We start from the raw sequence: 14,294 nt of genomic DNA on the forward strand, positions 1-14,294 counted from the left end.
GAATACTATATTTTTTTCTAGAAAAATAGATTTACAGATTTTTAGAGCATTGATATTTAAGACATTTGACATTATTTAAAATGGATTATTTCAGGTAACGTTTCCAAAATCTGACGTTAAACCTATGTATTCTCTGTAAGACATATTAGAGACTTGCATTAGAACTAAAAGTTTTACATTGGAATTATTTTTATCGTTGTGTCCAATGCATTAATAACAAGTGGAATAACTAGGTAAATGCATTCATGATTTATGACATTTTTGTTAAGGTCTTCTATGAAATATTTCAAATCCGGGCATTGTGGTAGCCCACAAGATTTAGATGTGTTTTCCTAGTCAATTCCGTCTCAACGGGCATAATTATACTTTCGCACATTTGTAAAGGAACGACAAAGGAAAGATTCGAACACTGGCTTTCCTTTGCATCAGACTGGAACGATTTAGATAAGGCTGTAATCCCAAGGAACAGTCCTTTTAATTTTGTAAGTTTTTTAAAGATTTAAAAGAAATTTTGAATAACGACGTACGACTGACTTCATGCGTGTTTAGTTGAGCTAAAACAGAAAACTGACAAGCAAGGGTATCACAATAGAACGTCTAAAACAGAGGGAAAAATCACCAAATATTAAATAAGCGCTGCATATGGAAAGAAAAAAAGCAACAACCGGCAGATATTGCTAATTAAAAAGTTTTTATACAGGCAATCAAGAGTGGCACTTATTTTTTACTTTTTAAAACCTTAAGACTAGCTTGCACATGTAGAGGCCCTGGGTGAATGAAATCTCGAAGAAAATCTAAAAAAAAGGACAACTTCCAACTAACTCAGAATTCTAGTAACAATGATCCATGACAAATAAAACTCAAGGTGAATATTTCAGTATTTTAAACTCTATCAAATGATAAGATATAAAGTTCATTACTTAGACAATTATAAGTTCAGACATGAAAATCTAACCATTGACCTCATAGTCAATATTCTGTAAAATATCTCTCTACATATCAAGTGTCACACCAACAACAGACACCCTGCTGAGTATAATAGCACTTTTTTTTTCGAAATGAATCGACAATATTTCTAACCAACATTACGATACTGTAAACATACATGTAAACAAAGCGATGGAGACAAAAGGTGACCTTTAACAATTGCCTAGACAAGCAAAACAATCTATTCTTAATTAACAAAGAATAAAATCCATTGTGTGTAACATTTTGTGAGAACAAATCTTGTTTTAACTGTTCAAATGTACAAGCTTTACAAACCAAGAGAACTATTAGAGCTTATTTATCAGTTACACTAGGAAACAATTCTAATTACCCTGTGTTATATGTAACAGTTTCACTTCCGTCATATTTCGTAATTTGTATATTAATTGCGTTTTATTAAAATATACTTATAATGACAAAACAAAGACTTCATTGTTTCAAAATTACCAACATTTAAGCATGTACTTTATGGTTAAAAACATAAAATTAAATTTTTATTTGACATATAATTGTAATATCAATATAACGACTTGCATTTCAATCTGTAGAGTAAAGTAAACGATTTGAAAAAAAATAGATTATCTGATATAAAAAGATATACAATTTATTTTATGCTGTGTCTTTCTTCCTTCAATATCTTTTTTGCAATGATGGAAGAAAGACACGAATCGTGCAATTATATAGAAATCACTTCTTATGTATATGTTACAGAAATTTAATGTAAAAAATAATTTAAGGGAAGCACCCTGCACTTCACATGACTTGAATACCGCAATTATATACCACTTAAAAATGCAAGGGTGAACCTATTACTATTTGATTAGATATGCTTGAATCTAAGTTCATAATTTCGAAGTGTAACATGTGTAAGTGATTTGCAGATTTCGTTACAAAACAACCCCGTTAAGATTGGATTGTCGACATCGACCTTATGAAACCGAAATAATTATCGGACCATTATCATATTGTCATCCAGTACAATTCTCTACAAATCAACTAATAAAATGTTAAAGGTTATGTAAATGGTAGACGTATCTCTTTTCTTCTGAAAATAATTTTACTCATTCTTGTAAATTACATACTTTAAATAATGAACTTGCAATGACATAACAACAGTCAATTTATATATATCTGCTATCATAAATCGTAAATTATTTTAAAATATGATGTTCTGTGGGAACATATTTTTATAATTATATAATTATGTTAAAGACATTGTCAAAAACCAGTCTTAGAAATAGTGATAAATCATATAAGGAAAAGGCTTTTATAAGCATTTTATGGTTTCGGAGTTTATCCCTTTCAGCATTGTATTGTATTATTCATTTTTGTAAGTAGTATATAATGTATTGCAAATATATTTTGAATAATGTTTCATAATACATGAAGCTGGGGACAAAACCAGAGAAAAACTTAGATGGATTATTTTGAATTGTATTGTTAATTCCTGTCGTATGTATTATGCCTTGTTAACTACACGACGGCCAACTTAATATGATATCGCATTAAATAAAACATTTAGCCGCAGATTTACATCTTAAAAATGTTATTTTTACATTTTATATAATGCTACACTGAAGCAATGCAAAAGATTTTTTGTTTGTTAGGATTTTTCCGGCACGTCAACACGTAACTGGCAAAAGAAAGTAAAGATTGTGTACTGAGTAATTGTTAGATCGACATATGGCTGAATAATAAACTGATTTTGAATATCTATTATGAACAAAGATATTGATTACAAGAAAATTGTTCCTATTTTTAACAGTATATTTTGTGTCTTTGCACGCACATCATAATTATCTGCGTATTTCATGTCTTTGGACTTGTATTATATATACTAATTTGAACACAAATAAAGAACAGGTTACATTGTAAAAAACGACTGTTTGTGTTGTCATAGTAAACACATTAGAATTCAGTACATTTAAATTATTCTAACAATATAAAATGTCTGAAACCATATTTACGCGTGGAAGACAGTTTGACAAACATTTATTGAATGTTTACCACAAAATAGCGCAAGTTGTTGACCGTCTAGCACATCATATACTTCTTCCTCTGACTATTTAAAATGATCACAGAAACAGTTCTCGATTAAGAACTACATGAAATAGAATCAATTATGAGAAGACAATGTAAGGAACGACAAATGACCACGAACGTTAATTAATACTGGATGTGTTCATTTCCCAGATTTCAGGACAAGTCTGATTGATCTCGTTCATACATTCATCATGAAAAAGGGAAACATCTTATACAATATTCATTTAAAGAAGCTCATCAAAGACATGAACGATGTTTTTCGAAATTTAGCACATCTTCTATGATCTATCATCTACTATTTAATAGTGAGCATATGCCACGAGGAAAGCAAACACTTAAAATTATATAGAAACATGTATTTGTAAATTATCCAGAAAGGTGTTTGTTCTTATCAGTTTATGAAAGAGTATCAATCAAATACCTAAATGTAATCTTAGCTTTTGTAACTATTGTGTAATTGTAAGTATGGTGAATACACTTATACTTTTAAGTGTTGCTAAGTAAGAGAAAATACCTGCACATTCTATATTTGTTTGTTAGATTGGGTTTTACGTCACACCGTCATACTATACATGTATGTCATATGGCAACATTTCAGCTTTACTGTTTTAGGAAGACCTCAGGTGCCCGTTCGTGCATTATTTCAGGCACGAACGTGCACCCGAGTAGAACCACTGGCATTCCATAAACTAGCTGGATAGCTTCCTCACATGAAAGAATCCACAATCCTTGCCGGGATTCGAACCAACAGGGGCAAGTGGTTTGAAGTCAACGACTTTAACCATTTGGCAAAGGACGTCCCCATATTCTTTATCTTCGAATAACAGTTATGATTATGTTGCAAAAATGGTTTCTGTGTAATGCAAACTATCTAGTAAATAAATTCACTGTACTAAAATAGTGATTGCATCTTACATACTTGCTGGACAGCCATAATTTCAAATGTGTCTATATAACAGGACACTTATACTCTAACCTCATTTGCCTGACACAGTGACACAAATCATACGTATGTTTATTTTATAAAGCTAAATTTATATATAATGTAACATACAAACAAAACTGACCCAGAAGTTAAAAAATGTTATATTTTCACTTTAGAATGTCTGTTAAAAATTAGCAACACAAGACACATTGAAGTATGCCACTCTAGAGGGAGAGTTTATAGATGCGACAGCTGGACAGTCAACCATTATATGGGCGTGAAAAGCAAAGTGCATCAAGGCTTTTACAGAAAGCACATAACATGAGATAGAGTGGTGACTTTCTACTGCAGCATTTGTAAATTTATCACTTTGTCAAAAAATGAATTGGAGAACAATGTAACCACACACAAAGCAACAGTAAATGCAATGTTGGAAAAACAATGAAAAGTTTTCTACAAAATATGAAGCATTATTTAGTTAAAGAAAGTGACATAACAATACTTAGTAAAGAAGAAAGTACAGAAATATTCACCACAAAAAGTCGAAACAAAGTCGAAGTGCAAATATAAATATTCCAACAGGCTTAACTGATAATTGACATTGAAACAAATTCAAATTACATGGAGGATATTTTACCGCAAATGTTAAATGGAGCCAACCTATCATCATTTAGTCTACAAGAAGATCCATTAATAAATACCAAATATATTACAGTAAAATCATGTAGAATAAGGAACAGTTCAAACTCTAACGCAATAAGCTCATATTGTAGCAGCAATAAAAAAAATGAACTAGCCACAAATTATTCCCAAAAATCTGGAAACAAAGTGATCCCTCGGAAGCATTAATCACAACAAAATTACAAGAGAATTGCAGACTCGGTTTGATTGAGTCTGTACGGATCTCAGGAAGGTCAGAATTTCACGTGGCAGACTGTTTGGCCAAAATTCTCCTGAGTCTAATCAGTTTTTTCTTGCGTTATTTTTTTACACTAATCATTTTCATGTTTCAAAAATTACTGTTTGGGAAGTCATTTTGAGTAGATTTTCAAGTTTAAATTGATAATATTGTGAGGTTCGGTAATTTTTAAATTACGTAAGCTTCTTGCTTAGTTAAAAATATAATAACAATCTTGAAACAAATAGTATCACAAGCACCATGGATAATTACCATAATTATTGTTCCATTTTCACTTACATTTATTGAGGTCAATATCACATGTGTACATGTATAATTTTAGAAATCATAACACGGGAGGTGATCTTTACATAAATACTGAATGTCATGCCTTAATACTTCACAAATAGTTAATTAAATACCTGTTTCAACGAAACACACCGATAAGTGTATTCACCTTCAATTCTTTGTTCTGAAATACGAGTTTATGTTACAAAATTTCTCAATTTTCTTGTGCATGGCGGCCATTTTGTCATACTTCCGGTTTAGTTCTATTTATAATCTCAACTCGAGGTCAGATTGATACAGATGTTTTCTGAGGCAAAGTTGTTGAATGGACTGATTGATATGCATTATTTTATGATTTGAATTGTATGTTTGTTCTAAGAATGAAATATAATGACATATTTATTTTATATTGTAACCTCGAACCACCTAATTTGCATAACAAAACATTTTGGTACTCATTTGCATACACAACGTTCGTATCCCAAATCATCACTTTGCCTCTGTCCTTACTGTAGAATAGATGTACAAAATTTTGTTTCATCGAAATTTTTCATCAGTTTCAATATTAGTTTAATTTATTGAAAACATTCATCTTGAAAAGGTATTTTGAATTATATGATTTTTCCCGCAAACCGGAAGGATGTAAAAATAATATCCGTACTGTAAATTAACTTTTATCTTAAACAGCTAATTTTTGTGAAAAAATACAACATTTTTTGTTCACTTTCGTTTCTTTGTGAAATATCTTACCTAATAAAATGTGTAAGTCACTGTCAAGAACCGAAATGTTTTACATTGTATTTCGGAAATGACACAGTCTCCTTTCTAATGGTTTTACGAAATTAATGGAATAATCCATTATTGAATGGGGAAATCAACTTCACTGTAACAAATTTGTGCTATTCTGATTTTGAATTAACATTCACATTAAACAATTTTTTCCTCTTTCTAATGCTTTAACAGAAAAATTTTAGTAGTATGTTGAGACAAAAAAATACAGCATTTATCGCAGCAATCGCAATTACAAGAGAGTTGCAGACTCGGTTTGATTGAGTCTGTACATGAAGGATAATGAATACATGCAACACCCCTCACGCTCCCTAGCATCGGCTTAAGCAGAATTCAACATTTAATTAGACTTACAAATTTTAACGACACATGTGGCAACTATCAAACATAGAAAGTTAGCTTTATAAATCCATTAGTGCTGAGATGTCGTTGTCAAGAAGTAAGGTAATTGATTCGCTCGTAATATTTTGGTCCCAGCTTAAGAAGAAAACAGCATATCGAACACCATATCTTTATTTCGCCAATAACAGAGAATAAGGCTTTGAGTATGCAATGTGGAACCTCCGTCCTTATTATTCAAGACTGGAAAAACTTGAAACCGGTTGTTCAATGAACTGAGTACATTTCAGGCTATTATTCAATTATTAACTTGTTTTCTTTGAATTCCTTATCAGTTACGAATTATTTATCATTTTAGTGATTAGTCTCTCCGTGCTCTGTCTTGTGCCCTGTCCTGTCTTTGTTTGGGGTCCGCCTGGGCACCTTGCCGCTGGTTCTTGTTGCTGGGTCGTATAACAACAACAAAAACAACAAACAAAAACAAGAGGGGCGCAATGGCCCTTTCATTGCGTACCTGATTATGCAGGCTCAATACCGTTTTACTTGGGGCTGTGTGACCTAGTTTTTGACCACAGACCACCCGTATTTGAAACTGACCTATAAATCACTAAAAAAATTTTCAAACCAATTATTACGACGTTTGGATAAAAAAAGAAGCATAAAGAACGTTAACAAAGCTTTTATATAGTGGAACTGTGTGACCTAAATTTTGACCAAAGATGACCCATATTATAACGTGACCTAGAAATCATCAAAACAACCTTTCTGACCAATTTCAAAGATTTGGATAAAAGCAGTAGCCTCTAAGAGTGTGAACAATGTTTTTTCCCATATTTTGGCTATGTTAACCAGATGTCCCATTTTCGAATTTTACCTTGAAATCTCCAGAACAATCTTTCTGACCAACGTCCAGGTAATTTGAATGAAAACTTCAAAATTTTGCTATTTCATGTTTAAATGTTGAATTCTGCTTAAGCCGATGCTAGGGGGCGTGGACGGTAACTTACACTTTCCAGTACCGTCCATGAACAGGCTCAATCAAACCGAGCCTGCAACATTTTACAATTTTGTCATGTTGGGCGTTCTTCAGGGATTCTGTTTTTCTCTATTTCATTATCATATCCGTGTTATTTGTGCCGTGTGGCGGCTGTAAAAAGTCTCCCCGTACATTTAATCAATGAGTTATATTTTCGATCCTTAAAGATCGTTCAGCACGACATTATTGTTGTGCTTGTGGTATTTTTAGTTTCAACGTTTTGGCATTTTCTAGTTGGGTGGTTCCAATATTCCTACTTGAATAATGTTGAATCACCCTTAGGATATGTTGTCTGCTTTTTAAATTTGTCTTTTGACGTCTTATCTGTGATATGCAGGCTTCATAACCTCTGATCCCCTTTTAAAATTCCATTTTAATTAGTTTCGCCCATTGTTTTCTCGTTTAGGGCACACGCTTTTTATTACTTGGGAACCATACGTCGCTTTTCATGGAATGGCACGGAATTGTCACATTGAAGGTTCCATGATAACCGCCGTATGAACACATATGCGGATGTTTCTAAATTCAAAATTTTACTATTTCATGTTTAAATGTTGAATTCTGCTTAAGCCGCTGCTAGGGGGCGTGGACGGTAACTTACACTTTCCAGTACCGTCTGTGAACAGGCTCAATCAAACCGAGCCTGCAACATTTTACAATTTTGTCATGTTGGGCGTTCTTCAGGGATTCTGTTTTTCTCTATTTCATTATCATATCCGTGTTATTTGTGCCGTGTGGCGGCTGTAAAAAGTCTCCCCGTACATTTAATCAATGAGTTATATTTTTGATCCTTAAAGATCGTTCAGCACGACATTATTGTTGTGCTTGAGGTATTTTAAGTTTCAACCTTTCGGCATTTTCTAGTTGGGTGGTTCCAATATTCCTACTTGAATAATGTTGAATCACCCTTAGGATATATTGTCTGCTTTTTAAATTTGTCTTTTGACGTCTTATCTGTGATATGCAGGCTTCATAACCTCTGATCCCCTTTTAAAATTCCATTTTAATTAGTTTCGCCCATTGTTTTCTCGTTTAGGGCACACGCTTTTTATTACTTGGGAACCATACGTCGCTTTTCATGGAATGGCACGGAATTGTCACATTGAAGGTTCCATGATAACCGCCGTATGAACACATCTGCGGATGTTTCTAAATTCAAAATTTTACTATTTCATGTTTAAATGTTGAATTCTGCTTAAGCCGGTGCTAGGGGGCGTGGACGGTAACTTACACTTTCCAGTACCGTCTGTGAACAGGCTCAATAAAACCGAGCCTGCAACATTTTACAATTTTGTCATGTTCGGCGTTCTTCAGGGATTCTGTTTTTCTCTATTTCATTATCATATCCGTGTTATTTGTGCCATGTGGCGGCTGTAAAAAGTCTCCCCGTACATTTAATCAATGAGTTATATTTATGATCCTTAAAGATCGTTCAGCACGACATTATTGTTGTGCTTGTGGTATTTTAAGTTTCAACCTTTCGGCATTTTCTAGTTGGGTGGTTCCAATATTCCTACTTGAATAATGTTGAATAACCCTTAGGATATATTGTCTGCTTTTTAAATTTGTCTTTTGACGTCTAATCTGTGATATGCAGGCTTCATAACCTCTGATCCCCTTTTAAAATTCCATTTTAATCAGTTCCGCCAATTGTTTTCTCGTTTAGGGCACACGCTTTTTATTACTTGGGGACCACACGTCGTTTTTTATGGAATGGCACGGAATTGTACATTGAAGGTTCCATGATAACCGCCGTATGAACACATCTGCGGATGTTTCTAAATTCAAAATTTTACTATTTCATGTTTAAATGTTGAATTCTGCTTAAGCCGGTGCTAGGGGGCGTGGACGGTAACTTGCACTTTCCAGTACCGTCCATGAACAGGCTCAATCAAACCGAGCCTGCAACATTTTACAATTTTGTCATGTTGGGCGTTCTTCAGGGATTCCGTTTTACTCTATTTTTTTAGTCTCTAGTGAGTTTCTAGCCTTTCCTTGTTGATCTTGTTTATCATTTTTTAAGATTTTTTCTTTTTTTAGCTTATGAGGCCTAGTTTTCATGTTCGAACTCATCGGGGAAGTTATTTAAACATGCATCTTGACCAAGTTAACGAAAATAGGACAATAAGATGATGATCTTGTTTCATAAAATTTCAGAAAAAATCACGTGTTTAAATCAGAACAAATGGGAAAGTTATATTTGATCGAAATAAAGTGTATTGTGGAAATAACATTGAAAGGTGAAAATAACCTTATGCTTAGCTTATCTTAACTTTTAAAATACTTGTTGTCACTTACTAATGACGTTAAAATAATGGGGCTGAAAGGATACCATGTTTGACTATTTTTCATTGGTCAAATAATATTAAGTGTCCAGCTCAGAGGTTAAACAAAACCAGATGAAAACTTTGGATGGATACGAAGTTTTAGATTATTTTTATTTCTCTTTATTAAGTGAATTCCTAACGTAATACAGTGTTGCAATGGCGAGTGCGCAATCAATTTTTGATGATTGTTTTCTATATCTACATGATTTTCAAGAAGTTACTTATTCACAATTTTATGAAATTTCTTTAATTATGCCGATTTTTGTACACGTCTCTCATAGACGTTACGGAAGTATTTTTTTTCCAGAACGAAAGTTTATTCAGTAATCCAATAAAACCTATCATTAGTTTACTTTAATTCAGTTAAAAGTACTAAAATATTATAATGTTCATGTTTTATATCAACTAAAACATATTGTTCCATACTATCATTTTCAAAGTAATTTAATATTTAAAAGTCGCTTGTTTAGTATCAAGTTTCACTAATTGTTATCTGATTAATTATTTACTATCCTGCCATAAAGAAATCTTTAAAATCAATATCTTATTTGTTTAGAAGAAATACAAGTCGGAAGAGGTTACATATCATATATATATTCATACATATTAACCAACAGGAAAAAGATTATAGAATCTGACTTGAAACATGGTCAGAAATATAAGTTTTATATACCGTGAATGAATAATTAAGTATACCTACATCATAAACAAATCGTGAAACGTAGTAAAACACGTAAACAAATGTAAGGTGTGGCATATTTTAGATATTGGATACATTAAATGCAGTACTATATTTTTTAAACACTTTATATTTTTCCAAAAAGATCTACTGTCAATAAGGACATATTTTTGTTTCCTTTTGTACAGTCTGCACCTGTCTAGATTCTATTTTCGACGTTTGTGGGATTTTTCTGTTTTTGTAATTTCTGTCCTTTTTTTGTAAAGGAAGAAGTTCCAACATATCCAGTTAAGCTATATATTTTGTTTACTGAAATTGTAATTCAATAATACACACATTTTCATTTTGTTTGTTTCATTGAATTGTATTTCATTTTATTAATAAACACATACATTCACTTTGTTCGTTTTGTCAAATTCATCTTACTGTACAAGCAAAGTCACTGATGGTTTTGTTAAATTTAATTGTATTTTATATAATGAATACACACAATTTATTTTATTACATTTAATTTATTTTAGAAATAAACACACAAATATTCAGTTTAATTGTTTAATCATCTTTTACTAATCAACACACACACTTAATGTGTTTTCTTGTTTCCTTATTAAAATATACACATAGTGTAATTGTTTAGTTTCATTGAATTTTAATTAAACACATACGAATATCCAATTTGATAAACTGTTTCAATAAATTGTATTTTAACCTATATTTATTAGGATTGATACTTCCTTGATCCTTTACCAAAAATATTTTATTCACATTCTACCTACGAGTAATAGCCATATAATGTTAATTTGAAACGGTTCATGTCATTACACTTATTGGCCCGGCCGAGTATTATGCCACGCGAACTACACTTCTTAAGACCTGTTCAGTGTTCATTAATGGGGTAACTGAATGAGTTTTCGTTCACTTGCATCGCTAGGAATGTAAAATTAGAAATGTATACGGCAGACAAGCCAAACAGTTCAAAAGTGGATTCTTTCTTGAAAAAGTGAATCCTGTTCACATATGGGATGATACTATTGAGAAATATCTTTTATTCCAAAGATCTCAAAATAATCCGCGACATCAACACTTGAACCCAATCAAATAAAGATTATTTTATCATTTATATACGTCGTGAGACAGAGATACGATAGAATAAATAAGATTAATCTAAACGACTTTCTTTAGCTGAGAAGAAAAATTTCATTTACTTGAAGTAGACGCTCCTAAGAGATGACAAGTCTATTAAGATTTTCTATAATAAACTCTGATTTTCTTTCAGCAAATTGATAGAATCTATTTCTCAACATAAAGTACAGTACTATCTTGTCATACAAAACAGATAAAAACAACAGTTTCCGTTTATTCAAAGCATTTAAATGAATACAAATGAAAAAATAAACTATCAGTTTATGCATTTTGTATCAAAGTGAAACACAATATAAACAAATATTTCAGATGAAAATGACAGGTTTCATTCATACCGCACTTGTGTCCAAAACAACGCTATTCAATTTCTGCCGCTGGGGCATCAACATAGTTTTAGTATCTATATCTATTACTACTTCTGTAAGAATCGCCATTCCACGGATTATACCCAAAATAAGTACGTGGTCTTCCTAGCAATCGGGGTTTCGATCGGTAATATCCGGCGTTATTTCCATATGAATAAAATGGGATTATTACTTTTTCCTTAATTCTAGGATATCTCTGGTAATTTTCTGAAACTTGAAACCCGCTTCGTTTAAGAATACCCTCAATTCTATCGTTGTCAGGCATGTTGAACCCAGGATCAAAGACAGATGACGGCTGGAGACTAAAAAAATCGTTGTTTTCGTCTCCATAGATACGATCGTCGGCCTCGTTGAGCAACGGCAAAGTATTTCCTAAAATGGAAATTTAATTGAAACATAATTGAATTTATGTTATTTGGCATTGGCTCTGATCTGAAAATGTAATTAAGGCACAAAGATTTTAGTTTGTAAACCACTTTGAATTTGAAATAAACGTAAGAGTTGACACAATTATTATATTTTCAAAATACAACTGATTGTATTTGGTTTTTTTTAAAGACGATGAATATGAATTTTTGAATTATTCTGGCTAATAGGGTTCCGCAACTCTTCTGACAAACCTAACCGACCGTTTAGCACACACACGCTCATGTACACACACACTCTTCAAAAATTGGACATTTATACGCTGTGAATTATATGTCTATTTATTGAGTAATTAATGATTCAACGGCTGAACATTTGAATTTACTCAACTTGAAAATGGCAACATTTGAGAAACAGGATCCAGATCAATAACTTATTTCTATAATATTTCATTTACTATATGTGTTACAAAAACAAGTATAATTCATTTTAATTTTATTTCAAATTAATTATAAGATATTATCATCAAAATTTTACATTAAAAATATTGCATTAATTCTCACACGATTCCTGTATATGAAATAAGATAGAGGAATGTTTCACCAATCAAACTTTATGACAGTGAGAACAGCGAAAGCAACAAGCCGTAGTGATAACTGTCCGAGACATTCCTAAATAGTGAAAATATATAAAATCGTACAAACAAGACACGTTAACTATTTTGATCTTGAGTCACTACAAATAATAAAAAAAACATTCGACGAAGGAAATTTATCTAATTCGTTTATTCATAAAATAGAAACATGTTAGTGAAAAAGTGGGTCGAAAGCAAAATATTTCTTAAATCAATGAAAATAAATCTTCTTTTTAAATATTATATATTTTATATAAAACATAATATTTGGGATACAAAGACGTCAATTAAAATTAATGATATAAAACAAAACGTCTTATATTCAATCTGTATGAGACAAAAATGGACACAACATGATAACAAATTGAAAGTGTTTGAAACAGAAAACACGAAATTTAACTTGTTGAAACATATCAGGACAACTTTTTGTCACAATTAAAATATTTCTACATATACAAAACGATTCATTATAGAATATAAATATCATTTATATATTTTCATAAATTTCCAATAGAAATTCAATTCGAAAATTGCAAATGTAAAAATAAAACTAATTTTATGCTAACCAAATGAAACAATTGTCATAAATCCCAAAATCCAAAAACAGTTTTTTAAAACATTCGAAGATTAGAGTTTTCACCCGATTCCAGTTAAACTCAATGCCAGTTCCCTATACGCTTTTCCCCATTTTTAAAAAGGCCCTCACATCCCCATATTGGGTGTGTTAATTGGGGAACCCTTTCTACCGGCGATTGTACTTTTCGCTGTCATGACGTTGTTTTAAAAATTATGGATTTGGTGTAAATAGCAATATCCTTAGAGATATTTACATAAGGAATTAACGAAACCGATCCTCTTATACCAATAAATACAGTCATGTAAATACATATTTCTGAAGTTGACGCTTAAAATCCGTATGTATAGTTTCGTGACATCACATCGACAACTCGGAATTTACTGACGTCAGATATTTTATTATGACATCTTGTAAAAGTTCTTAATCTCGTTTTAAACACTATCAATAAATATCTGGAAAAATGTGATCCATCGGAAGCATTAACAAGAGCTATAAATTTCCTCTATCCTATGCGAAAAAAACCCCAACAAACAAACGTGTAATTAAAACACGCACACGCACACACACAACAACATTTAAATAATGCATTTTAAAATTAAGTAACAAATACACTGTATTGCTTACTTTATATTCAACATTTGAAGGAGTCTTGGGAATTGGCCCGTATCATTATTACAGAGATAAACAAATAGTTATTGAAGTTTATCCAAATTAAATTCCGACATTTATTATTTATAATGACTGTGCAACGAAACGAGCGGATAAATGTAAACATTTATATAATGACATATATTTAATTATAAATATTTTTAAAATATTTATAAATTTTAATTATTACAAGTTTATCAATATGTAAATGATAAATTTTATTGAAAACATTAATGTGCATGTTCCAATA

At 31.6% G+C, this 14,294-nt stretch overlaps 1 protein-coding gene across 1 annotated transcript; it reads right to left on the reverse strand.

Moving 5' to 3' along the window:
- Window positions 1–11,597: 11,597 nt before the first annotated feature.
- On the reverse strand, window positions 11,598–13,432 carry LOC132717790 (uncharacterized). The gene is made up of 2 exons (XM_060701348.1): window positions 13,386–13,432; window positions 11,598–12,191 (listed from the first exon to the last, which is right to left on the reverse strand). Exons 1-2 carry the CDS (start codon window positions 13,402–13,404, stop codon window positions 11,848–11,850), a joined length of 363 nt encoding a protein of 120 aa, XP_060557331.1. The 5' UTR covers window positions 13,405–13,432; the 3' UTR covers window positions 11,598–11,847.
- Window positions 13,433–14,294: the final 862 nt, after the last annotated feature.

Source organism: Ruditapes philippinarum, unplaced genomic scaffold (genome assembly GCF_026571515.1).
Source record: "Ruditapes philippinarum isolate M1 unplaced genomic scaffold, ASM2657151v2 ctg4501_1_1_1_1, whole genome shotgun sequence".
Taxonomy (NCBI): Eukaryota; Metazoa; Mollusca; class Bivalvia; order Venerida; family Veneridae; genus Ruditapes; species Ruditapes philippinarum.